This window comes from Stegostoma tigrinum, chromosome 4 (genome assembly GCF_030684315.1).
Source record: "Stegostoma tigrinum isolate sSteTig4 chromosome 4, sSteTig4.hap1, whole genome shotgun sequence".
In the NCBI taxonomy this organism is placed as follows: domain Eukaryota; kingdom Metazoa; phylum Chordata; class Chondrichthyes; order Orectolobiformes; family Stegostomatidae; genus Stegostoma; species Stegostoma tigrinum.
This window is the reverse complement of record NC_081357.1, coordinates 60547137-60574654: the sequence shown is the minus strand read 5'-3', so window position 1 is coordinate 60574654 and position 27518 is coordinate 60547137. Positions and strand designations below refer to the sequence as shown.

Here is a 27518-nt window from a genome sequence, read left to right as displayed (position 1 = left end):
AGGTTAGGCAGGCGGGGACGAGCTGAGTTGGTTTTGGGATGCAGTGGGGAGAGAGGATGAGCTGGGCTGGTTTTGGGATGCAGTGGGGGGAGAGGAGATTTTGAACCTGGTGAAATCCACATTGATACCATTTGGCTGCAGGATTCCCAAGCGGAATATGAATTGCTGTTCCTGCAACCTACGGGTGGCTTCTTCATAGCACTGCAGGAGACCCAGGATGGACATGTCGTCGAAGGAATGGGCCGCTTTGCAGAACACCTCCGCTCAGTTCGCAATAAACAACTGCACCTCCCAGTTGCGAACCATTTCGACACCGCCTCCCATTCCTGAGACAACTTGTCCATCCTGGGCCTCCTGTAGTGCCATAATGATGCCACCCGAAGGTTGCAGGAACATTATACTACATTGAGCAACTGAAAAAGCTTTCAATAACTTTTATTGACAAACTGCCCTTCAACCTGTCTGCTAGTCAGGAAATGTAAAGTAACAATTCTTGTCATTAAATTCAACTGGGCATTCACATAAGCACATTTACTGGCTGCTACAAGCCAATATTCCACCTCAGCGCAAGTATTGGGACCCTGTGGTCTGTCCGATAACTCTTGCCAGACAATTAGACTACCTAATTAATAAAGTAAGACAGCTTCTCAATGTGCTTCAGATTTATATTACATCAATGGTGCAGTTTTCTTCAGATTCAAAGTTGTCTGAAATCTGGGAGTTCCCTCGATATCTGAATTCACAAACTGCAAAGTTTCAGTGTAGGCAGGGTGAGTAGCTCTCATACTCAAAGACTTTGAATTTGTTTTTTAACCTACTTCATGTGTAATTAAACTATGACATTCTTACCAGCTCTTGTCAAACATGAACAATTTAACCAATGTTTGTATGTCCTGTTACTTTTCGAGAGAGTTACTAATTCTGGCCAGTTGGGCAGCTACTATGTAGAGATCATTTAACTGTGATAATTAGTCAACTGGTGAAGAAAAATGCAAAGTTAAATGTAAGCCTCGAGTTTAGTATTGTGCCCATGTGGGCTGAACAGGAAATCTCCGAAGAAGTCAATGAGAAGTCTTGGGTTTCATTTAAAAAGTGATAAACTACCTGAAATGACGGTGGGAATCTATGAGAAGGGGAGGGGTAGGATGGAGGGAGAAGGTGCCGACAACAGATACTGATGGTAGGCAGGACCAATACAAGGATTCCTTATTAGGCTTGAAAGGCCACTCCCGCTATGATTGATTGTACTTACTGTCCTTCATGGCTTCATCTAGTTCCCTCACTTTCTTCAAAAGCACCTCACTGCTGTTTCTGAGCCATGTGCTCTGTGTTTGAATTCCTTCCACAGCCTACAACCAAAAACATGGTCAAAACACTCAGTAGTATTCTTTATTTGAATAAGGGAGTTTACGATCAATCAATTAGTCTCAACTCTCACATAAAGTTCACACCATAAGTATTTGCTATTTTATTAGATACGAAATGACTGTATTTTCCTTCTTGCAATATTGTTTCAGCAAACTGGGCCTTTTGCACACCTGGAACTCTGACCCATGTACTTGGGCTGTGATATCTTCACAGTAGGCTTTTGGTAGACTTCCAAGAAGGAGAAATACAGTGGGGCTGAGGATATCTAGCAGTGTAAACACGGGAACACATTATAATGGTTTGAAAAGAATTGGTTGCAGAAAAGCCCAAAATTGACACGGACAGCCTGCAAACCTCAGCACAGAGACTGAAAGGAGTCAGGCCTCGGTTTAAAGTCGCAATTAAAAATTGGTAGGTTCAAAACTGCACTGAAGTTTTAAATATGATCTGCTAAAATCTCTGGATAAGATTTGAATGGTGTACGTAGTGCTACTGATTGTAGGGTGATAGTGTAGGGGAGGGGCTTAGATTAGGTCACAGGTCGGCACAACATCGAGGGCCGAAGAGCCTGTTCTGCGCTGTATTGTTTTTATGTTCTATAACTTTTTTACAATATAATACTGCTCATAAAATAATGTGCCAAAACATCAGAGACATTTAGGGAAACTTTGACCCAGATCTTTTAACAGCATGATGGGCATTGCTAAAATGCAGACTGGAATTGGAATCATGTGGAAGTTCCAATGCAGTTAATTTTGCAGAATTGCCCTAGAAGTTGAAACTTCTGATGGTACATTTCCCTGGCAACCCTCTAAAAAAGCTTGCAATTCTTAGTTAAAGTCAGAGCGTTCGGAAGGTTCTGATTTAACAGCCTTTATAATTAAAGAGGGGAAGATGAAGAATTAAACCCTGCTCTAATTCCTGGTTAACATTAAAATGGATCTCCCCGCCACTTGATTTACCACAGACCCAACACCCCGATTACATTCCTTAATACCCAAAGATGCCTGAGTCAAACACCTCATTCCTCCCACAAAACATTCTCTTCTCAATGGCTTCATAGACACATGACATTCCCTACTTTGAGCCCTCATGAATACACAATACCCGTGGAACTGAACCCCCGCAACCAGAACTGCCTGAACAGACCCCTACACTCACCTGACCAGACCTAACCACATCTGTCTAAATTTAACCTCATCCACTTACATGCCACCAATCCCCACATACCATCCTATCCAGCAGCCACAAAAACAGAAGTTGCTGGAAAAGCTCAGCAACCAGCCTCCACCACCTCCTCTAGCAGCTCATTACATACATGCACAACCCTTTGTGTGAAAAAAAATCTTTCTCCTCTCAACTTAAACCTATGCCCTCTAGTTTTCTATTTCCCTACTCCCAGGCAAAAGACTGCAGCTATTCACCGTAGACATACCCCTCATATGTCTATGAGGTCACCCCTTAGCCTCCAACGCTCCAGAGAAAAAAATATCCCAGCCTATTCAGCATCTCCCTAGAGCTCAAACACTCCAATCCCAGCAACATCCTTTCTAAACCCTTTCAGGCTTAACAGCATCTTTTCACAATAGGGAGACCAGAACCAAATGTAAAAGTGACGTCACCAATGTCCTGTACAGCTGCAACTCCGATATGCAATGCACGGACCAATGAAGACAAGAGTGCCAAACACCTTCTTCACCACCTTGTCTACCTGTGACTCCACTTTCAAAGAAATATGCACCTGCACCTTTGTTCGGCACCACTCCCAGAGCCCTAACATTGACTGTATAAGTCCTGCCCTGGTGTGCCTTACCAAAATGCAACACCTTACAACTAATTTAGTTTTGTTTGGTTTCTTGAACAGTTGCTCAAATTTTCTCCTTCTGAAAAAAACTAATAGGTCAGCTGTCACTCTGGTAAAGAAAGCATCATACAGACAATATATATTTAAGCACGTGGACCAGGACTGTGTATCAAGACAAAACCACCAAACAGGCTTGTCAGCAGATAATACACTCACAGAAAAAAACTATCTTTGTCATTTTTTTTCATGCACCTTCCAATAACCCATCACATTCAATGCAATTTAATATATTTACTCCTCCTGGTTACCACTGTGCAGTATTAGCTGGTGAGCTGTACATAGTTGTATAAAGAAGCCTTAAATTATTTAGTTATTAATCACTTTCATATCATTGGCTACAGCTACAGCAGCATAAGAAGACTATACAGTTTAACACTGACCTTCAAAGTGTAACCTCACTATTCTAAGCTATAGCCAATTAATATTGAGCACCCTATTTAAGTATGTTGCAATGCATTTTTTTCAATCATTATTTGGTCTGTTAAAACTTTACCATGTTGCTTTGCATTTGTAGATTCCCTTTGATATGTGACATCCAATCCAATGCTCATTGTAACTGATTTCCTCATTTTTGGCTGAAATGTACTGGTCATACATCTACATCTACAGCTCCAGCCTTGTGTACTGCAAAAGCCCCATGGCTGGATAGTTGGTTTGCGATGGAGAGTTTTGCCAGTTGTGTGGGTTCAATTTTCACAATGGCTGAGGTTACCATAAAGGGCCCTTCTTCGCAAACTCTCACCTCTCCTGAGGAGCAGTGACCCTGCGATTAAACAACTATGTTATCTTTTTCTAATCTGAAAGCAGCCTATTGTCTGGTAGGATTATGGTGACTTTACCCTTAATTGCAGAAGCACGGTTTCCACATCAACTCTGACTAGCCAAGCCTCCACTTACTGGCACAGGAATTCTTGTTAGACCAAAACTGGTGTCATCATATCAGACAGACACTGATACCCATTTACTACAAGCAAAAGAGAACTATGATCTGCACTCATCCTATGGCTGGTGGAGGCCCATCATAAAAACACTGCCACTTTGTCCTTCCGAACTGCGCAGTGTGATTTCTCTATGCGCTATATTCTCATCATTGGTATCTAGATCCTTACCAATGAATAGCTGAGTTTGTGCTTAATGGTGATTGTGATGGGAATACAATGAACTGTATTGCAAAGTGCTGGTTTGCTCAATGATAGCAGCTACAATAGCACTTTTCCATTTCTAAGAAAGTGGCCTGCTCCAATTATTGATTTTCAGTCTGTTAAATGATTACCTTTCATGTTACAAGGAGGAAAACTTACTTCAAAGTGATAATGCACTGTCTCAAGTCAGCAGTCGCAAGGACTACCTTCATTTTTCAATACACTCTGTAAGTTATTATAGTCAATACCTACATGATATAGATGTTAATATTTTAATAGATTTCTCCAGCTTCATCACTCCAACGCTATTGGCACCTTTTCTAATTCACAATTTCAGAAGTGGTGTCTTTAGAAAGTTTCCCAAAATATTTTATTTTTTTTTGTCTTGCAAGCAGGAAAAACAGTGTAACTATTGAAAATACTAGGCCATTGAAATTTCAAACAGTTTCATAATTCTAGAGACATGTTAAACAACTCAAGTTTAGGGATAGATGGATACATATTCCTTGTGTTTAACCTCTGCTGGAAATAGTGCCTGTGCATTTAGCAAATATAAGTAGCTTAAATATTCCAAGAATCACCACTCACAAAACCCACACATTAAGATGTTTGAATCTAAGTAGCTGATGCTGCAGCTCGGTATATTGTATCTGGAAAGATGGAAACTTGCTTTGTTGACTATGCTGGCTTGTTTTAGCATGTCACTTTCATCTGTTGGTGCTTTCTAATTTCACTAGTTTATTTCAAGCATCTAGTGCTTCTGGTAAATTGGATGTGGATGATGATTACTCATTTTTCCCACAGTTTGTCCTTTCAGTCCCTCACTGTGCAGGCATTTTATTAATTCTCCTTTGGATGTCTTTTATCTGCTTCTTTGGTTGCAGTAATAGCTGGCCTTAGCTTCCACTGCTATTCAAAGTCCAAATGCCTCATTATTGCACAATGCTGCTTTGCGTTATTAATGTGGCTTCCCACTAGAAGGCACATTGTATAATAAAGCATACCGTTTAAAGTATTGATTCGTATTAATGAAAGTAGATATAAGACAGCACTCTGTGGGGCCATTGAAAGGCAACAGACATTATCAGTCAAAACTTGACAGCAAACCAATAATCTAAAATATTGACTATTTTCAATGCGCATCAATCCACTTTATAATTGTAAAGTTCATAACATTCTGAAATCGTTTTCCAATTCTAACAAATCCAACATTGCTCCACTGTCAAGCACCTTCTGGAGTAGCCCGACATCCTTGCTCTAGCCTACATGTGATTTTAGACCCAGGGAAATGTGGCTGACTCTTAAATGCTGTCTGAAATGTCCTATATAGTCACTCAGTTCAAGAGCAGTTCAGGATGGATAACAAGTAATGGCCTTGCCAGCAAGGTTCACATCCCATACAAAAATTTTTTTAAAAAAACTGATACATAGCAACTAAATTAAGCTGTGATTCAGCTTCTGTGTAATTTTGCAGTTTGATTTTTTCTTCTATAAACACTGATAAATCAATCCAAATGTTGTTCTAGTGCTAAAATAAATGCTACAAGGAAAATATAATGTTGATTTAAAATGTAAACCAATCTGTATACAAATTAATAAGCTGTTTAAATGTTTCCAGTAGGTTCAGTAACTAGTCCTACAATGGAGCACATCAATGACCAACCAGCAATGCCCATGTTCCTCAGTTAAATAAATGAATAAATAAATAGCTTGGAATTTCATTCAGAGACAACATAAATGGTTGGTGTGAAACATAAATATTCCACTGACCAAGAAATAACTGGAATCATGCTAACTTATACTACATGCAATATTTGATATACATATACCTACAGAAGGTGAATTCTATTCCTGACTGTTCTCTACTGTCAACAGAATAACATTTACTTTTATTTAATAAAAATGTAGTTAGGCCAAATATGATGTCAATGGTGTTACTGAGGTGTCTGAAACTTCTGTTTCACAGTAGATTGTACAAAATAAAATAGAAACACTTACGTCCTCAGCTCTCTGTGCAGCGTTGAGTAAAGTGGTTGCATTCTTTTCAGCCTCTGCTATATATTGGACAATATTGTCGTAGACATTTGAAGCATTTATAGCTTTCTGGACAATACCATTTGCATCAATACTCTTCAAAATACTATGAAAAGAACAAAATTATTTCTTACTGATGTGATAACACAAAGACCTGACTTTAATTGTTTCAGAGATAGTAGGAACTGCAGATGCTGGAGAATCCGAGATAACACGGTGTAGAGCTGGATGACCACAGCAGGCCAAGCAACATCAGAGGAGCAGGAAAGCTGATGTTTCAGGCGTTCATTTCTGAAGAAGTATCTAGGCCCAAAACATCAGCCTTCTTCCTCCTCTGATGCTGTTTGGCCTGCTGTGTTCATTCAGCTCTATACCTTGTTATCCTGACTTTAATTTAACATTTACTGTGCGGGAGCAATGGGTTAAGAAGATAAAATAGGTTTTTAGGGCATTCCTATCTCAAACATTTTACTTGCATAAATTCAGGCACAAGTTAGCTAGTCTGTTCCAGAGAAATTGGGACCTAAACGGAATGGTGCGATTGTGTCTTGACAATGCAGGGACAAATGTATTAATCTAACCTCAGGCTGATTCAGGCTAGCACAGTCAACTATACTCTGCAGGATCTGGGCTACAAGAATTGTGGTCAAGTTTGTTTTTACATTTTTTCAAGGGCCAAGAAGAGTACTATTAGAACTACAACCTCTGAGATCTAATTTCAGACATCTACAGCTCAGAGGCAACAGACATTACTACACTCTTTTTGCTTCACTTTCATGATTTTCATAACCACTTTCATAATCATTTGACATAATAATACATGAAGACATACCACCAACTGTTGCCATATGAATAAGTGCAAACCATAGCAATGTTAGCCCTGAACCCATCAGCAATTTTCTGATCTTGCTCTCCACATGTTCAGGGCACAGTATTGTAAACAACTGTTCCATTTCACTTCTACACTCTATATGCGAGTGCAATGGGTGTTACTTCAATCCATTCAAGGAGGTATTGATTCTTATTTGGGTAGACAAGTTAAAATTGATACAAGAATGGCATTTTGACATTAAATGGTAAAGCTTCAACGGTTGCAGCTTACAATGCACATCTGTATCATATTCAGTACTGCGATAGCTACCTTGTGTTGAGAATGTTCTTGAAAGAGTTATGTCTGGTCATAGTCAGATCCAACTTGTACCTATGCACTGATCTTAGTTGTCTTAAGGATAGCCCACTGCATGGCTTATCCTTAAAGAAAGTTTTATTTACACAAAACTCGAGGTGGCAACAACGATCAAGTAGTTTCTATCCTTTTCCAAGCAGTATTGTCTAAAGCCAGAGCTATACCTCATCATCTTTGCACTTTGGTAGGAGTAACCGGAAGGCAAAGTACAGGGCTAATGGTAAGATTCTTAGTTGTGTAGGTGAGCAGAGAGATCTCAGTGTCCATGTACACAGATCCTTGAAAGTTGCCACCCAGGTTGTCAGGGCTGTTAAGAAGGCATACAGTGTTTTAGCTTTTATTAATAGAGGGATCGAGTTCTGGAACCAAGAGGTTATGGTGAAGCTGTACAAAACTCTGGTGCAGCCACACTTGGAGTATTGTGTACAGTTCTGGTCACCGCATTATAAGAAGGATGTGGAAGCTTTGGAAAGGGTGCAGAGGAGATTTACTAGGATGTTGCCTGGTATGGAGGGAAGGTCTTACGAGGAAAGGCTGAGGGACTTGAGGCTGCTTTCGTTAGAGAGAAGAAGGTTGAGAGGTGACTTAATTGAAACATATAAAATAATCAGAGGGTTAGATAGGGTGGATAGGGAGAGCCTTTTTCCTAGGATGGTGACGGCGAGCACGAGGGGGCATAGCTTTAAATTGAGGGGTGAAAGATATAGGACAGATGTCAGAGGTAGTTTCTTTACTCAGAGAGTAGTAAGGGAATGGAACGCTTTGCCTGCAACGGTAGTAGATTTGCCAACTTTAGGTACATTTAAGTCGTCATTGGATAAGCATATGGACGCATATGGAATAGTGTCGGTTATATGGGCTTCAGATCGGTATGACAGGTTGGCACAACATCGAGGGCCGAAGGGCCTGTACTGTGCTGTAATGTTCTATGTTCTATGTTCTATGTTCTATGTCTGTTGCATCAAAATCCATCAGTCTTCTGACTTGTGAATTCTGCTAGTGATAGCATTAAACTCATCATTGCACTGGTGTTCTCTCTCACATGTGGAGTACAATATTTAGAGCTCATAGCTACTCATGAGGTTAACTAGTCATTTTGAGTTGAGAGGCAGATCGACATCAATTGAGAGGATTTGTTTCAATCATTGAGACTCCTGAGCCATTCAAAGTAAACCTACAATCTGCACGTTCAATCCATCAGCCCTCTTCCCCCATCAGAGGAACATACAATGAATTTTCTTTCAGTGATCCTCTCTCAGTAAGTTGGTCACTTATGGGGAAGTTATGTCAATGTTCAACCAATCAAGTTTCATGTCACTCACTGCAGTCTTGCATGGGCTATCAACCAACAGAACGCTATCTGTCAATCTGGTGCATGTGGTCCTGATGTTCCTGCTTTTGGTTATTTGAGATCGGGGTGAGAATGCTCTAAATGCAATAAGAGATGCTTGTAGTAAAGTCCAACTCATTGATAGGTGCTGTGCCAATGGGTGCGGATTACAGCCTTGCCAGAATATTCAAATGCCTGTTGACACAGTTGTTCTGATCCCATCTGACGGTAATATTGGACAAGTGAGATCCCAGAATAAAACCTGGACTTGATGGTTCATATGTTTTACTTTTGTAGTTATAGTGTGCAGTAGTTAGTCACAAATGGCTACCAGTGCTCTTTTAAAAGAAGAACACAAGTTTATTACGCACAAGGAAATAAAAAGCAGATTATATGAATATACACATAAACCAATTTGCAAAGTTCATAACTTAGGCAGAACATTAAATCGTTTTTTGATCCTGGTAATATCCTTTTAAGACTCTCAAACCCAGAGAAATACGATCATCTTTACTCTTTAATTTCTTACTTAACTGACTCTATCCAATTTTCCCTCTTGGACTGCTGAGTCAGACTTCATTCCCAATTGTGAAGGCATGGGTTCCTTTTCAAGGTCTGACGGCCAGAAGACACCTATATTCTCTCACAACCGAGAGATTCTAAACCTAACAAAGATCCTGTTTCCAGGAAGAAACTGCTCTTCTGAACTGCAAGCCTGATTTTTCTGTTAGGATAGACCTGAAACCTGACTCTTCTGAACCAAATATAGCAAGGTTTAGAGCTGGATGAACACAGCAGGCCAAGCAGCAGAGAGGAGCAGGAAAGCTGATCTTCCAGGTCTAGACCCTTCTTCAGAAATCTGAAGAACAGTCTAGGCCCGAAACATCAGCTTTCCTGCTCCTCTGATGCTGCTTGGCCTGCGATGTTCATCCAGCTCTACACCTTTTTATCTCAGATTCTCCAGCATCGGCAGTTCTTACTACCTCTTCTGAACCAAACTTTGGTTTATTCACTCGTGTGACGTTGGTGTTGTTGACTGAGCCAGCATTTATTGCCCATCTTGTAGCAGCCCTTCTAAAATGTGTTGGTGAGCTACCTTCTTGAAGCACTGCGTGTCACCTGAACATTTCTGTAGGCCATAATCTTACAATGTTAACACTCAAACACAAGCAAAATACTGTGGATGCTGGAATGTCAGAATACAAACAAAACTGCTGGAGAAACTCAGCAGCATATACAGAGAGAGAAACCAAATTAATCTTTTGAGTCTGGTATGACTCTTTTTCCTACTGGAAATGAAATATTAACTCTATTTCTTTCTCCACAGATGCTGCCAGACCTGCTGAATTTCTCTATTGCTTCCTGTTTTTATTTTACAATGTTATTAGGTGATCAATTAAATCTAAAGGTATTGGGTAGCCGCTTACTAAATTACATGATTTCCTGAAAATAACGCATTTGGTTTACTTTTCCAAATGCTTTTCTGACCTCTTTAAAATAGGTTCTCTTCACAGAACTTACACCAAAACCTATCTGCCCCTATTTTAAAAGATCAAATTCCAAATTCAAATCCAAAATGTATAATATACATTCTACACTATTATCATGTGGTGTATTATGGGATCAAAAAGGCAACAGATCCTATCGCAAAAAAAAAGCTCCCTTGAGAACAAAGGCAGGGGAGGGCTATATTTAAATATTAGGTCATTGAGAATTTGATACATCTGCGCTGCACAATCACCAGAAGAAATCAACAGACGCATCGCAAAAGCTGCAGTTATTATTTCCAAGTTGTGTAAGCGTGTGAAACTGAGAACACCAAACAGTGAGTGAAACTGGAGGCTGGAAGAACTCAGCAGGCTAGGCAGCATCTGGAGGAAAGGAGCAATTAATGTTTCAGGTAATACCTTTCATTGACTTCCCCTTTCCTGCAGATGCTACCTGGCCTGCTATATTCTTCCAGACTCCTGTTTGCCTACTTTGGCTTCCAGCATCTGCAGTACTTTTATCTCTAAGCAGGGAGTGAAGCCTCTGTACACTCCTCTACAGTGATATCAACAGTGAAATAATGACTTGGCAGGAGAAGAAAAGGTTTCCACATTTGGTGCCTCAACCAACTCAAAGGTCCATCAGCACACAGTCATCACTATAAATCCAACACTGTCTGTTCCATTTTCACTTGATAAGTAATGACTGTATAACCAAAATATTTTTGTACAGTGAACTAGCCATTGGACCATGACCTGATTGCCTTCAATATCTTGACTATGTGAACACCTGATAGTGAATAATGAAGGTGACAGGCATCAACAGATTGACCTCTGAAGGCTGACTGTTTGGAAAACATACGGAGAAATGGAATGCTCAAATGGATAAGAAGAGGGCCCAGAGAAAATAAAGGCCAATGAAGCCTGCACTCTTTCAGTCAACTGTCTTCAGTGACATCAAATGAAGCAGAGACTGCCATGCTACAGTGAGTGGCATATACACTCAGTGATCTTCAAAACAGAGTTGACCGCCAAGGCAAAAACTATCTTGAAAGATAGAAAGTTGTTAAGATAAGTCTAAATCTGCTAACTGATTCCTTCCCAAGAACTTACAATACAAATTAACTATCAAGATGCAATTCAACATTGTAAAATTGTGCCTCATTAAGCTGTAGTCTAGTTAAAGATGTGTGACTTCATAGCATGTAAAACTTGATATATCCTTCACCCTGTTTTAGGACTCGAGAATGTAAAATGTATGTTTAACAATGCGTCACTTAACTCACATCCTTTCTTCTCATTGTTTGTTTCATTGCAGCTCTAAGCAATATTGTTGTTAACTTAGCAAATTTGTTATGTAGAGACCAGATGGTGCGACTTACTTGGCCAACTCTAATGCAAGCTTGCGAAGCTGTTCAGCATAGTCTATAGCTCGGAGAACCAGGGGCTTGTCATATGTAGAGAGATTTGTCAGTTTATCCCTCAGTAGGATTTGAGCACCATCTATTGAGGCATGGAATGTAGACAAGTTCTGCCATTTAAAAAAAACAAGAAAGTTAGATATTATAAAAAATTCTTTTTGATAAAATCTGAAACTTTGTAAGTACTTCTGAACATTTAATATGTCAATCTGAAATTATTAAGGAGGTAAGTATTTTCTGATCAAAATGACAAAGAAGTAACCAGCCTTTAAAGATATCTCAATGTCTGAACACTTCCTGTCTATTGAGAACTCTGAGCTGTCCATATCCAAAGCTCAGAAGTGAACGGCTTTAACAGACAGAAGAAATATGCCACAAAGTCTTAAAGCTGAGGTGCCATTTGCTAGTGTTTGTTTATGAAGCAGGTGACAGTTGGAAATCCACCCTTAAGCAGGTAATACCAGTGAATGCAATGAAGGGTTCTTGTTTTCAAGCCTAACTAATTTCCTGACAATTTGCTTTAACTCTTAAAATCATATTTCTTCATCATTTTTTCATTGTAACATCTGTGTAATTTAGAAATAGTGAGCAGGGTGCCAGTGATTTTATAGCATACACCGGTGATGGGAAGGATAATGGACAAAGATTTTCATCACTTATATCCTTCTCACTCATTTGCTAAATATAATTTAAACAAGTCTAACAAGTAGTCTACCTGGAAGATTCAAGTATTGACAATGCTTGCATGAAATATTTTCTGAAATGTTTCCTAACCTTATCTTTCAACACCGCTAACTAGTGTAACCTTGTTCTTGCCTTATCTTGGCTTATCTCTGAAAGCATCTTTTACATATCATATTTTGAATGCAGTTATCTGGCTTTAAAATAGATATTTCTCTACCTATAGAGCGAGCCAGAAGAGCTGAGTTCCTCCAGCATTCTCTGTGTTTGTCTCAGGTTAATGCTAGTGGATTCAAATCACACCATGGCAGATAGTGAATTTTTAAAAAAATTGTAATTTTGTTTTAAAAGCTAGCTTAATGGTGGCCATATAACCACTACTGATTGTCATAAAAGAAAACCTATCTAATGTCTGATATCAGATAACAAAGTGTGGAGCTGGATGAACACAGCAGGCCAAGCAGCATCTCAGGAGCACAAAAGCTGACTTTTCGGGCCTAGACCCTTCATCCGAGAGGGGGATGGGGAGAGGGAACTGGAATAAACAGGGAGAGAGGGGGAGGCGGACCGAAGAGGGAGAGAAAAACAAGATAGGTAGAGAGGAGAGTTAGGTGGGGAGGTAGAGAGGGGACAGGTCAGTCCAGGGAAGACGGACAGGTCAAGGAGGTGGGATGAGGTGGTACGTAGGAAATGGAGGTGTGGCTTGAGGTGGGAGGAAGGAATGGGTGACAGGAAGAACTGGTTAGCTAAGCAGAGACAGGCTGGGCTGGTTTTGGGATGCGGTGGGGGGAGGGGACGAGCTGGGCTGGTTGTGTGATTTTTTCCAGGGAAGCTGTCAGGAAAAGAAATCTGTCACCCTTACCCAGTCTGGCCTATATGTGCCTCCACACTTATAACAATGTGGTTGATGCTTAACTGCCCTACACAGCCAATCAGTTCAAGGACAATTAGGTATGGGCAAAAAATGCCAGTCTTGCCAGTGACATGCACATCCCATGTAAGAATAAAAGAAAGTGGTGATTGTGAAGTTTTATCATTTTAACTGGAAATGGCTTTATTCTAAAAATCAAGTACTTTAATCATAATATCTAGTTCATTAATGACTTTTAATAACAATTTAACAATTTTAAATTACTAAAAAAGTTAAGAAAGTATACAAGACCATTTGCTGGTTATATTGTTGAACAGTGATCAGTAATCATCAAATGTAGTAGGTAATAATAAGCAGTCTTCAAGTTCAGAAATAGAGATGACCAAAAGCTTTTGAAAAGTCCCTATGAGCTTTTTGAGCCTAAAATTAAAATTTAATTTTAAGAGACTCTTAAAAGGTCTGCAAACAAGTACAATTAGTTGAACCTCTCAGTGATGATTATTTTAATCTGGTGGGTGCGACTAGTTTTGTTGACAGGTTCTGCTTTCAGTTTCAGTACAACATATTTTAAATTCACACTAGATTATAGAAACTCAAATTACATGGATCAAAATTATGCTTAACACTTTGAAAGTGTTTGGCCAGTTTCAGTAGAATTATGCATCATAGAGAATGCTTATTTTAAATTCAGTTTCAGCCATATTATCAGCAGTGGCAATGCCATTGTGGCTGGACAGACATTGAGCTGATGTTAAAAAGTAAAATGCAGACAACATGAAGGCCAAGATGTAGTTATGAAAGCTGAAATTGCAAGTTTTCAATGTTTCCACCTCATTTATTCCAACCCCCCAAGTTTTCACACAGTCTCATAGAAGCACTTTTTTCTTATGTTTGCATCATACACCTGTTACTAACTTCTTAATAAATAACATTAACAGGACAAATCTTCCTTGTGAATATTTTTATAAACTTTAAACATTTTTCAGTCCAGTTATTGGCTTACACACTCACTTATTATTAACCAGCTATTAAAGTTTGTCTTGCCTTACCGTAATCTTATTTTCTAGTTCGGATATAGCAATTTCCGTGTCTATCAAGCCATTACTAGCCATTTGAAGGGTCATATTAACAGCAGCAAAATGTTTGTTTAATACTTTTTGTAGTCTCTGTGGAAGGAAACAAATACTGAAAAAATTTGCAGGACGGAAGTCTTTAGTTTACTAATATTTTCCAAAGAATTTTATAAATGCATTTATGTTACTTCCTTCATGGATTCCTGGTAATGTAGTATCAAATTTTCTGTCAAAGTAATCTGCAATGTTGCAAAGCTTGACTCCTGAACCAAAGGAAGGATTAGAACTAGTTCAACATATTGCCTGTACAACCTAACATTATAAAAAAAAATGGCTGTTTGGAAACCTGGATTGTTCTTTCATTTTGTTTATGTCCTTGATATCTTAAATGAACTCAGTTCATCACCAATACTTAGGGTGCATTAATGAATTATTTAATCTTTGATTTTAAATTCCTGATACAGTTATTTTCAATAACTCGTCTAGATGATTCATATTTGCTGAAATACAATTTGCAAACAGAAAGATCATGTGGGTGAAAAGACAAATATATTAAGTGAATCTAAATCCAATCTTTTTGCCTGCAGAGTAGGATAAATTCACCCAATGCCAACGCTCCATGGCCAGTGTAGGATTAGTGTAGTTAGCCTTATGTCTTTAAATTCATCAACTAGAATAGATATGAGCACAGTGCCATCTGACTCATGCCTTCTTTGCCTCCACATGGAAGATTGTGCATCTAAACCTTTGTATGTTAAAAGTGTATGCTAAAACTCAACTTTTTTTTTCAATGAACCCTCCTTAAATCAAAGCAATATCGTAGACGCAGGAAATCTGAATCAAAACAGAAAGTGTGGCAGATCTGGAAGTATCGGTGGAGAGAGAGAGAATGTTTCAATTCCACTATAACTTTTCTCTGGAACTGAAGGAATCACACTGGACTGGAAAGATGAGCTATTTCTCTATCCACAGATGCTGCCAGAACCGTTCGGATTTTCTAGTGCTTTCTGCTTTTAATAACGCTTATTATTTATCTCAGTCTTTCTCCTTCAGGCCACTGTACGCACAGAAATAAATAGTGTATCAACTGGTAATTCAGGCAGATCAGATTTGCATTTTGTAATATGCAATAAATTGGAGGTTTATTTTGGACCGAAAGTATTCCTGTATAGGTTCACCTCTTTTCTTTGGTAACCTTTGATGTTATTTTCATTCTTCTCCTCTGTCTCCTGCACAGTCTTGATTGCATCTTCAAGTGCTTCCTTCAGATCCAAGATATCATTATTGTATTTGGTAATATTGTCCTGTACTTTACGAATTGAGTTATTAGCTTCCATCAGCTTATTATAAAACCCATGAACACGATTTAACACTGAAAAGTAATTAAATGTTGAACACTGTCAGATTGGTGTTTCGAAATCCTCAAACATGTACAAATTAGGACTTTTGAAGCGTGAAGGAGTAGAAAACTAGGAATATATTATGAATTAGCTAAAAATTAGCATATAGTTGATTTCAAATCCTGCATTTACGCATAGAATCCCCACAGTGCCAAAAGAAGCCATTCATCCCAACAATGTTGTGATTTCCCTCCAAACAGCATCCCAACCAGACCCACATCTCCATCCTATCCCCATTGCTCCAGATGGCTACCTCGTCTGCACACCACAGGGGAATTTACCACGGTCAATACACCTAACTTGCACATCTTTGGACTGTGGTAGAAAATGGGAGGAAGCCCACACAGACACAGGAAGAGTCTGCAGATTCTACACAGTCCCCCAAGACTGGGATCAAACCTGGGTCCTTAGCACTGTGAGGCAGTAGTGCTAACCACTGAGTCACCACACCATCCTTGTACTCTCTGCAAAACAAATTGATTCCCTGGACTGAAGACACACTTCTGAAAAGAATGTGTGTACTTAGTTGTTGGAAAAGTACTTTTAGCTAATTCATACAATTTGATGGGCTATACCATTGTGAAGGATTTTCTGGTTTCAAATTGTGTATTTTTTAGATAGGCCCCAACCGATATAGTATATCAGGAAATTAAACATTAAGGGCACTGACTCTCCCATTTGCTAAGAAAACCAAACCTGAAACTGCCACTGAGAAACAAAAATTATATGGAGACCAAAAAGAACTGATAAATCTTGGTCCAGTAGAACTTGGTATGTCCAATGATGCAGTACAGGAAAGATGAAAATAATAGAAGCTAGATCCAGAATCTGAGAAGAATTTACTATGAAAACTTATGCCATTTGTGCTGAAGACCATGCTATGGATCTGCAGATTGATTGTATACTGCTGTCTGCTGGGGATCAGGTTAGTTCCTGAGGGGAGAAGCCGAATTACTTTCTGAGAAAGACATAATTTTGTAATTTTGGCTGACATTTATAATTGAGATTGATGAATGAATTGTTAAACTAATTTTGAGATTGAAATGTCATTTAGTATCTAGTTGATAGTTCATAATTAACCACAATTTACAGTGAATTTTTGTGTAACCTATATTGATTCCGCATCTTAGAGTATTGATAGCTAACATCAACTTTTTATGAGCCATGGAATCTGTGGCTTCATTCTTTCTTAAATTACAGGGATTTTTGATGTCTACTTTTCTAAAAAAAATGTCATTGGGCTTTACCAAGATCTTAAGACCAAATATTTGAATAAATGCTTCATTCTCTGTGCAAAGTAGGAATATTAATGTAAATTATTAAAGCACACAATTCCGGGCTTTTGCTCTTTCTTCTTCAGCCAATGGTTTTTGGTCAGAAAAGTCCCGGTTTCTCAGCTCATCCAACATCTGGTTCGCCTCATAAAAGCTTTTGTTAATTTCCTCAGCTGACAGTTCTTCTTCTTTTCCATATTTATTTAGGCCTTCAATAATATCTGCAAAAAATAATTAGGTAACACCTTAGCGAAATGCAAACCTTGTTAGGTAAGTCAACTGGCTAACTTCGACAACACTGCAGCGGGGTTTACTTGAATGTAGAAATGGATAGTTATAGGCAGTATAGATTTCAGAGTCATTCGGCTTCAGTTTCTTTGTCATTCCACATCACAATCTGATGTTACAATTTAATTTTCTGAATGCAGCCTTGATCTAGTAATTTTAAACATATTCAATGTGTACAGCATCCGTGAATAAAAAAGAAATATGTTTCTAATAGTTTCTAACTAAATTACCAGTACTGACCTAATGTGAAAGGCAAATGATGAACAAGGCTTCTTTGTGTCAGACTTGAACTTCTCAAGTCTATGAAGTTATATCTAGAAACTGGAAACTTGATTAACCCATATTTCTAAACTACTGAGGAATACAAAGCATACCTCTGCAGCATATCACTCTCAGAATTGCAAAGTGTGTTAAACACTAAACTAGAAGAGACTAAACTTTTATTATTCACGGGATCTGAGAGTTTTGGCCTTGGGTTTGAAAAATGTTGTCGAAAGACCCCTGATGAATTTCTGCAGTGCATCTTGCAGATGGTACAAACAGCACATACTCTGTTTGCAGATGTGGTGCCAACCAAGCAGGCTGCTTTGTCATGGATGGTGTCAAACGTCTTGAGTGCTATTAGAACTGCACCCTTCAGGCAAGTGGGGAGTATTCCTTCACAATTTTGATGTGTGGCTTACAGATATTAGACAGGATTTAAAAAGTCAGGAGGTGATTTACTTCCTGCAGGTCCCTTAAGTTCTGATCTGCTCTTGTAGCCACTGTATTTATATAGTTTGTCCTGTTCAGTTTCTGGTTTCTAGTAACCCCCAAGTTGTTCACAAAGGGGCATTCTGTGATGTTACTAACTGTCATTTGCTGATTCTCGCTTGTTGGAGATGGTCATTTTCTTGCACTTATGTGGCATGAATATTATCTGTCAGCCTAAGTCCGTTGCGTCTGGACATGGACTGTTCCATTATCTGGTGAGTTGCAAATGGTTCTTAACACTGGGAGGTCATTAGCAAATGTCCCTGCTTATGACCTTATAACAGAAGGCAAGTCAATAATGAAGCAGCTGAAGATGGTTGCACCTACAACACTACGCTGAAGAGATCCTGCAGAGATGTTCAACTGATGTCCATCAACTACAACATTTCCTTTTTTGCAAATTATGGTTCCAAACAGTCAAGAGATTTTTTTCCCCAATTCCCTTTGACTCTAGCTTTGCTCGGGATCCTTGATGCAATATTTAGTCCAGAATGGATTTAATGGGGTCACTCTCAGTACCCCCTCTGGATTCAGCTTTCTTATCTATGTTTGAAGCAAAATTGCAATGAGGCCAAGGAGCTAAGTGGTCCTTGCAGAATGTAAACTGAGCATTCATAAGAGGGTTATTTCTAAGCAAATGCTGCTTCATAACACTGTCGATGACCTCTTTGGTCACTTTATTAATGATCCAGAGAATATTGATTGGGCAGTAACTGGCCAAGTTAGATATCTTCTGCTTTATGTATGCATGACTCACCACACAATTTTCCATATTTTCAGCTAAATGCCAGCGATCCACACGTGCAGCTTGATGAGGGGTATGGCCCTATGCAGATACAACGATCTTCAGAGCACAAACACATCTCTCAGAAAAGAACTAACTGCCCATTTACTCTGGAGAAAAATGCATGCATCAATCTGTTCATCAACTCACCCACACGGAATTGTATTTAAAGCAAATGTGGAGAAATATTTACACCACCTTCACCAGAGTTTGGACATGTCCAACAAGTTGTCAGGATTTGAATACTGACAAATTGATAATTTTGTAAGTCTTACCCATTATTGCAAGAATAGCAGAAAAGAAAACGCATTCACATAGGTGCAAAGTGACTTTATAGAATAATTTAGTTTGTTGTTATAATTAAAGGAAGGCCTTCTACATAATTAAAAATCAGTTCTGAATGGAAACTTCCTTCATCCTGCTCTCTTTCCTTTCTAGCCACAGCTTACATGATGAAATGACCAACAGTTTTGCTTCAGCTTCCTTTCAGATTAATGCAGGCTTTGCTTTTCATAGAAAAAGAGTTATGCTTTTACCTTGGACCAAGTTGGCAATATCACCAATTTGCCCATTGATCTGGTTGGCACGATCACTGATATTGGCAGTTTCCTTGTCAAACAGCTGTGCATTTGAAGTAGTTATGTTTTCCTAAAATAATAAAATTAAGTTAATATTAGTAAAGGATTTTCATGAAAGAACAAATTTCATCAAATGTTATTAATTAGGAAGCCCAGATTTACAATGTCACAAGTTCTGGATGGGGCATGGCTATGTAATTTATCAAATGATGACCATTTCTTCAGTGATATCTGTTAAGAATCCCTTTCCTACAAAATGAGGGGTTGAAAATAAAGGAAAATGCAAACTTTATCTGAAATACAGATTGTAATTTTAAATGTGACTCACACACGCACCTATTTTGATAATGACTGTTTGTTGCCAGACACCTATCTGGAAAACAGCAGGCCAAGCAGCATCTTAGGAGCACAAAAGCTGACGTTTCGGACCTAGGCACTTCATCTAGGCCCGAAACGTCAGCTTTTGTGCTCCTAAGATGCTGCTTGGCCTGCTGTGTTCATCCAGCTTCGCACTTTGTTATCTCGGATTCTCCAGCATCTGCAGTTCCCAATATCTCTCTTGCCTATCTGGAAAACACTGGTTTGGATGTTTTGCTGGGCAACTAGTGTGTACTTTCACTGTTGAGTATGATAACTGTGGCCCCACTAGTGACTGGATGAATGTGCAACAGTGTGCACAACAGTGTACATAGCTAGCTTAAAGGCAGGTCAACCCATTTAAAGGAGAATTCCAATGTTTACAGGGAAACTACTGGTGACTGTCTGAAGTGCAGGTGGTTGAAAGGAGAAACACCAACAGCAGCCAAGATAAGGAGGTCTAAGGTTCCCACAAAGGTGTGTTGGAGACTTTACTCCAGGAGGTCGACAGCAGTAGAGAGTCATTGGGGCAAGAATGTTCTAAAGACACTGCTAAGAAAGGAATGGGAGTAACTGCTCTAGAAGGCCAATTTCCAAAGTCTGGCCCCAAGGATCTGATAGCAGTTACAGAAGCGGTTCAGTGAATTCATAAAGACAGTGAATACACTTTCACAGGATAGTTCTTGCCAATTGCAATACCGACCCTCAGTCACTGACTGATCAGCAATTCTGAGCACAAAGGACTCAGGCCAAAGTTCACATGCTTCACCTTACCTTCACAAACTAACCAATGTTGCCATCCCCACACCTACTTCTTATAGCATCCACTTAGCTCCAGCTATTGAGCTATGGCAAGCATGCCGCCCAAATTTAATGCAGCAGAATAGCATTGTTTTCTGTTTCATGGATAAATTGTCTTATGACAGCAGGGAGCAGGCGATCCAGATTCACCAGAAAGGACAGCACTCAAATTATGAAAGACTGCGACAAAGGACTGAGGAAGAAATTCCCCTGGCAGGAAATCGGTGCTGCGTGCAGGCTCCATGTGCGAAGGGATGTGAAGACGCCATGGGAGAGCTGAGTGTGAGTTGAAGATTAGGTAAGCAGTCAGTGTTGATGTAAGAGAAGACTGAAGCATCAGGAGGTAGGCATTCTTGACTTTAACGCTTTTGCTATTTTTCTACTCATAAACGTTCTGCAGAGCTCTTGTGCATGCCTTGTTCTGGCTGAGTATGAACGCATGTGCCTTTATGAATGAGGAGGATATATTTTAAGTCACAAAAGTAGCTTAGTTGGAAATCAGTTTATCACTTGTTTCAAGAATGGGTTTGCCTGAAATAGGCCTACTATTTTTGAATTTATTGAAAAATCTGGTGAAAGTCTCTTCTCCTTTAGTTCACAGTAATAAAGAAAAATGAGTTGACCATTTTTAGTGATTGAATTAAACATTTACATTTTTGGTATGACTTGTGTAATGGTTGGGTTTAATTTTCAGTGTGGTCCTCTTGCTTGAGTAAGATTAATAAGGTTGAGTAACATTAGTGAAATCTAATTTATAATCTTTACCAAAAGACACATTTTTTTCACAGCAAAATAAATTCTCTTAGCGTTAAATCAAAAGTATGCACCTTCTTAGACAGCATGTTGAGATCAGCAATAAGGTCCGTCATAGCTGCTTCAATGTCTTCTGCCTGAAGTTTCTTTGATTCTGATTGCGATATCATGTCTGCAATCTGCATCTGTATTGTACGAGATAATTGGTGATAAATTAGTATGAAGCTCTAATCACTGGAACCTTGGATTTAATTGACAACTTTTAAAAATATGGTTACAGTTCCTATGTAACAGGTGCATTAATGGTTTTAAGCAGAGTGGCCACTGAGTTCAATGCTGCTGTGTGTCTGGAACTTTTTAATCAACTTGTTCAGAAATGTTATTCTCGAGCGCTTGAAACTTGAACCCAGTCCTCTTAGCCAATGGGTAGGGGCATTAGCATTCTGTCACAAGAACACTCGCTGTGCGTCTGAACACTACCATTTAAGTAACCACAGCTGGCCTTGGATGCTTTCCAAACTGTTATGAATGCATAAGTACGTTAAGTAAGGTATTAACAGTAAGGTTAAGTAAGGTTAATTAAAAATCCAAAGAACTGCAGATGCTGTAAACCAGGAACAAAAAAAATGTTCTGGGCAAGGGTCACCAGATCCAAAATGCTAACACTGATTTTTTTCTTCACAGATACTGCCAGACCTGCTGAGCTTCCAGCGACTTCTGTTTAGTTCCTGGAGCACAAAATTACCCTCCAAACTGAAATACCAATAAAAGGTAAAAATGAATTCCCTACTGTAACACAGAAAGCTGTTGGAATGTTTTTGAAAAGAGTTGGGACTCGAGTCATCAACTGGGTAACCTCAGTCGAAGAGATGTAGCCTGTATAGGTCGATGGCAAATACAGACATACAAGTTGGTTAGGACTTCCGTTTGTTAGTCAAGGGCCTGTACAGGCTGTCCAAGATGGGAATCTGGTCATGTCTACTCACACAATGCAGCCCTCTTTCCACTGATAGGAACCAAATGCTGGAGCATCCAGTAGCATGAAGCAACTGGAGATTTGCGGTAGCATGTGAGATTACTGTCTGCCTGCTTTATGCAAATGAGGGCTTCTCATTGACCACAAGCTTTGTTGGGTCAATGCAGGAGTCTACAAAAAAGGACATTGTTTACTAACTTTTGCAACTGAACTTTATCACAGGTTTAGAGAAATGTACATCTAGGAGGAAACTGAGGAGCAAACATGTAGAGAGATCTCAGATTTTTTTGAGAATAATACAGCTGTAACTTGACCTTCTCTTGGGAAATAAGGCAGGGCAAGTGACTGAAGTGTTAACGGGGAATTACTTTGGGACCAGTGAAGGTAATTCTGTTAGTTTTAAAATAGTTTCAGAAAGGGACAGACTCAGTATAAAAGGTAAATTTTGAATTTGAACAAAGACAAAATTTGGTAGCACGAGACAGAACTTTCAAATGTTGATTGGGGTAGCCTATTTGCAGGTAAAGGAACGACTGGCAAGTGGGAGGTTTGCAAGTAAGATAACAAGAGTTCAGAGGTATTATGTTCCTGTTAGAATGAAGCACAAGGCTAATAAGATTCGTGAACAATGGTCAAAAATGAAAAGGAGGCATATATAGGTATAGACAACTGGGATCAAGTGAATCTCTGGAAGAGTGTAAGGGCTGTTGGGGCATTCTTAAGAAGGAAGTCAGGAGGACTAAATGTGGATATGAGATAGTCTTGGCAGATAAGGTTAACGATAATCTAAAGAGATTCTACAAGTACATTAAGAGCAAAATACCAACTCCAGAGAGAATAGGCCCCTGAAATGTCAACAAGTTCTTCGAAGTGTAGAATCTCAGGGGATGAGAGAGATACTCCATGAATATTTTGTGTCAATTTTAACTGTGCAGAAAGACATTAAAGCTGGGAAACTCGGGGAAATAAATATTGATGTCTTGAAAACAGTCCACATTACTGAACAGAAGGTAATGGAGGCCTTAAAAAAACATAAAGGTGGATAAATCTATGGGAGCTGATCAAGTGCATCCCAAGATGTTGTGGGAAATTAGGAAAGGAATTGTAGGGCCCCCAGCAAAGATATTTGTATCACCTGTAGCCACAGGTGAGTCATAGTGTTATACAGCATGAAAAACAGACCCTTCATTCCAATTTATCCATGCCGACCAAATATCCTAAACTGATCTAGTCCCATTTGCCAGCATTTGGCCCAAGTCCCTCTAAACCATTCCTGTTGATGTACCCTTCCAGATATCTTATAAACGTTGTAATTGTACCCACCTTCACCACCTCCTCCGGCAGCTTATTCCACACTCGGACCACCCTCTGCATGAAAAAGTAGCTTGTCAGGTTTTCCCCTCGCACTTTAAACCTATGCCGTCTAGTTGTGAGCTCCCCTACCCTGACAAAAAGACCTTGGCTATTCACACTTGTAAAGTTATCCTTCAGCCTCTGAAACTCCAGGGTAAAAAGAAGCCCCAGCCTATTCAGCCTCTCCCTATAACTCAAACCCTCCAATCCCAGCAACTTTTCTGAAGCCTTTCAAGTTTAACAAGGTGCTGGAGGATCAGATGGTGGCTAACGTTATTCTTTTGTTTAATAAAGGCTTTAGGGAGAAGTCTGGGAACTGTACACTGATGACTCTGGCATTAGTAGTGGGTAAGTTGTTGGGGGAGATTCTGAGAGATAGGATTTACATTTATTTGGAGAGTCAAGGACCGATTAAGGAAAGTCAACATGCACATTTGTGCATGGGAAATCATGGCTCACAACCTTGAGTGAGTTTTTTGAGAATGTATCCAAAAAGATTGATGAGGGTAGAGCAGTAGTCATTGTCCACACGGACTTTAGTAAAGCCTTTGACAAGGTTCCGCATGATAAAATGATTAGTAAAGTTAGATTACATGGGATTCAGGGAGAGCTTGTCAATTGGATACAAAATAGGCTAGATGGCAGGAGATATAGAATGGTTGTGGAAGGCTGCTTTTTGGACTAGAGACCTGTGACCAGCGATATTCCACAGGGATCAGAGCTGGATTGACTGTTGTTTGTCGTTTATATAAATGACTTGGATGAGAAATTAAAAAGATTGGTTAGTAAGTTTGCAAATGACACCAAAATTGGTGTCATGGTTAACAGTCAAGAAGGTTACCTAGGATTACAAAGGGATTTTGTTCAATTGGGCCAATAGGCTGAAGAGTGGCAGATGGTGTTAAATTTCAATAAATACGAGATATAACACCTTGAAAAAGCGAACAAGGGTAGGATTTATACAGTTAGTATTAGGGCCCTCGGTAGTGTTGTCGAACAGAGAGACCTAGGGTTTCAGGTACATAGTTCTTTGAAAGCTGCGTCACAGGTAGATGGTGTGGTTAAGAAGACATTTAACATGCTCGCCTTTCTTGCTCAAGTCATTGGGTATAGGAGTTGGGACGTTACGTTGAACTTGTATAGGATGTTGCTGAGGCCACTTTTAGAGTGCTGTGCACAGTTCTGATTGCCCTGGTAAAGGAAGGATATTATTAAATTGGACAGAAGATTTACTAGGGCGTTGCTGGCACAGGAGGGTTCGGGTTATAAGGACAAACTGGATAGGCTGGGACTTTTGTCACTGGAACATAGCATATTGAGGGGTGACCTTATCCAGGTTTATAAAATCATGAGGACATAGATAAGGTGAAAAGCAAAGGTCTTTTCTCAAGGGTAGTGAAGTTCAAAATTAGGGGTCATATCTTTAAGGTGAAAGGGGAAAGATTTAAAAGGGACCTGAAGGGCAACATTTTCACAAAGAGGTTGGTTTGTATGTGGAATAAACTGCCAGAGGAAGTGGTAGACGCAGGTACAGTTACAACATTTGAAAGACATTTGAACAGGTACATCTATAGGAAAGGTTTCAAAAGATAAGGGTCAAATACAGGCAAGGGGAACTCGTTTAGTTCTGGAAACTTGGTCAGCATGAACGAGTTGGACTGGAGGATCTGTTTCCATGCCACAGATCTGATGCACTAACATTCAGAATAGAGAAAGATATCACATATTGAATTAATTCTGTAAAATTGAAGTATCTTTGTGCTTGATAGGTGATTAGTAATAGTAAACGAACTGCATAAGTTTGCCTCTTCTCATGAAGCAGCTTAACTATTAGATGAAGAGCCAGCTGGCTGGAATGTGATGCTTTAGAACATGAAAGACATATGTTAGGCCATAAGACCATAAGACATAGGAGTGGAAGTAAGGCCATTCGGCCCATCGAGTCCACTCCGCTACTTAAATCATGGCTGAGGGGCATTTCAACTCCACTTCCCCGCACTCTCCCCGTAGCCCTTGATTCCTTGTGAGATCAAGAATTTATCGATCTCTGCCTTGAAGGCATTCAACATCCCGGCCTCTACTACACTCCGTGGCAATGAATTTCACAGGCCCACCACTCTTTCATTTTTCTTTATTCATTCATGGGATGAAGGCATTGCTGGCTAGGTGGCATTTATTGCCCATCCCTAATTGCCCAGAAGGCAGTTAAGAATCAACCACAATGCTGTGGGTCTAGAGTCATATGTAGGCCAGACTAGGCAAGGATCACTGTTTCCTTTCCTAAAGGACATTCATGAACCAGGTGGGTTCTTCCTGAAAATCAACAATGGATTCATGGTCATCATTAGGTTCTTAATTCCAGATATTTATTGAATTCAAATTCTACCATCTGTCATGGTGGGATTTGAACCCAGGTTCCCCAGAACATTAACTGGGTCTCTGGATTAACAGTCCAGTGATAATACCACTAGGCCATTGCGTCCCCATCAGTTTGTTGGCCAACTGAAGGAGTTCTTGTCACCTATCTCCTCGCCTTCTCCCAGGGCGTATCATGGCATGGACAGCCACAATTAACTGCTCTTGAATAATAAGCGTAAAACATGGAATGAGGGAATTATATTTCACTGTACACTACACCATTAACCCTTCTGTCTCAATTTGCCTTCCTCAGCATAATTTGTTTAAAGCTATCTTCTCAGACTTGACAAAGCCAATCTGTCAGACAAATATTAATGTCTTAGGAAATTGAATGTGGCATAAATTTAACATCTACTTTACAGCCCTTGATTTAGCAGCAGTAAAATATGTAATAAGGGGAAAAATACAAAATCAATAAGTAAATATCAATCACAGTACCAGCCCTATTTGATTTTCATTGCTGGCACTTACACTGAAGTGAATTGCTGTGGTATTGAATTCCTGTAAGCGGTCATTAATGGCATCTCCAGTAATAACATTTAGAACACTCGACCTAGCTTCTCCTAATGATACTCCCGATAACTTTAGGTCTTCAATTAAGTCCCAGACACACTTGTCACATCCTGTTGAGATAAAAGAGCAATACAGAATTAGAGGCAAGCACGGTAAAATGTTATCAGAAACAGCACAGGATTTTTTCAGCTTTTCTCTCAATGGTAATGCAGCTGTATGGTCAAAGGCTGCACATTGTTGTCCATTCACAAACCATCCTCTTTTTGAATATGGCTGCCTTTATACATGCATGGGAATCCAACTATTTGTTCAATTGTTCTGCAAGAGAAATGGAAAATATACAACAAAACAGTGAATCAAATGTCGCCACGTATCATTTTCCAGGAATATTCATCACACGGTTATACAGACTAGGAATTTTCAATGTTCATTCTCCACTTCAGTGTAAATTAGCTCCTCTTCGCTAAGCTGATAAGATGTTGAAAAGCAAGATGGGTCAACCTTGAGCAGAACTCTTGCCCTCTCGCAACTGCAGCCCTCAATTCTTTGTCCCTCAAGGGTTTCTAATGTCCAGTGTCACTTTTACAGCTGGCAGATGTACTTCAGTCACCGGGATCGGCGGGGAAAGGCCTGGAAGACCACCATGCCTAGGCCTCAGGTCAGAAAAGGTTGCGTGCATCGCTGGCACCTTTTTCAAGATTCGACAAACCCTTCACTCAGCCTTCTGGCTGCTCCCTCCCAACTGGCTCTGCCATCGATGCCATACACTCTTCTTCTGGTTTCACCATGACACCACATACCAACTTGGTCCTG

At 39.6% G+C, this 27518-nt stretch overlaps 1 protein-coding gene across 1 annotated transcript in view; it reads right to left on the bottom strand.

Moving 5' to 3' along the window:
* Nucleotides 1-27518, bottom strand: part of lama4 (laminin, alpha 4) — a 150491-nt gene that overhangs the window by 69403 nt on the left and 53570 nt on the right. Inside the window, exons 9-17 of the mRNA XM_048530715.2 lie at nucleotides 26664-26815; nucleotides 21520-21630; nucleotides 19493-19604; nucleotides 17188-17352; nucleotides 15636-15829; nucleotides 14434-14550; nucleotides 11794-11942; nucleotides 6373-6514; nucleotides 1253-1349 (exon numbers count right to left, since the gene is read on the bottom strand). Of these exons, the coding sequence (XP_048386672.2) occupies nucleotides 1253-1349; nucleotides 6373-6514; nucleotides 11794-11942; nucleotides 14434-14550; nucleotides 15636-15829; nucleotides 17188-17352; nucleotides 19493-19604; nucleotides 21520-21630; nucleotides 26664-26815 (1239 nt within the window). The remainder of the gene's footprint in view (nucleotides 1-1252; nucleotides 1350-6372; nucleotides 6515-11793; nucleotides 11943-14433; nucleotides 14551-15635; nucleotides 15830-17187; nucleotides 17353-19492; nucleotides 19605-21519; nucleotides 21631-26663; nucleotides 26816-27518) is intronic.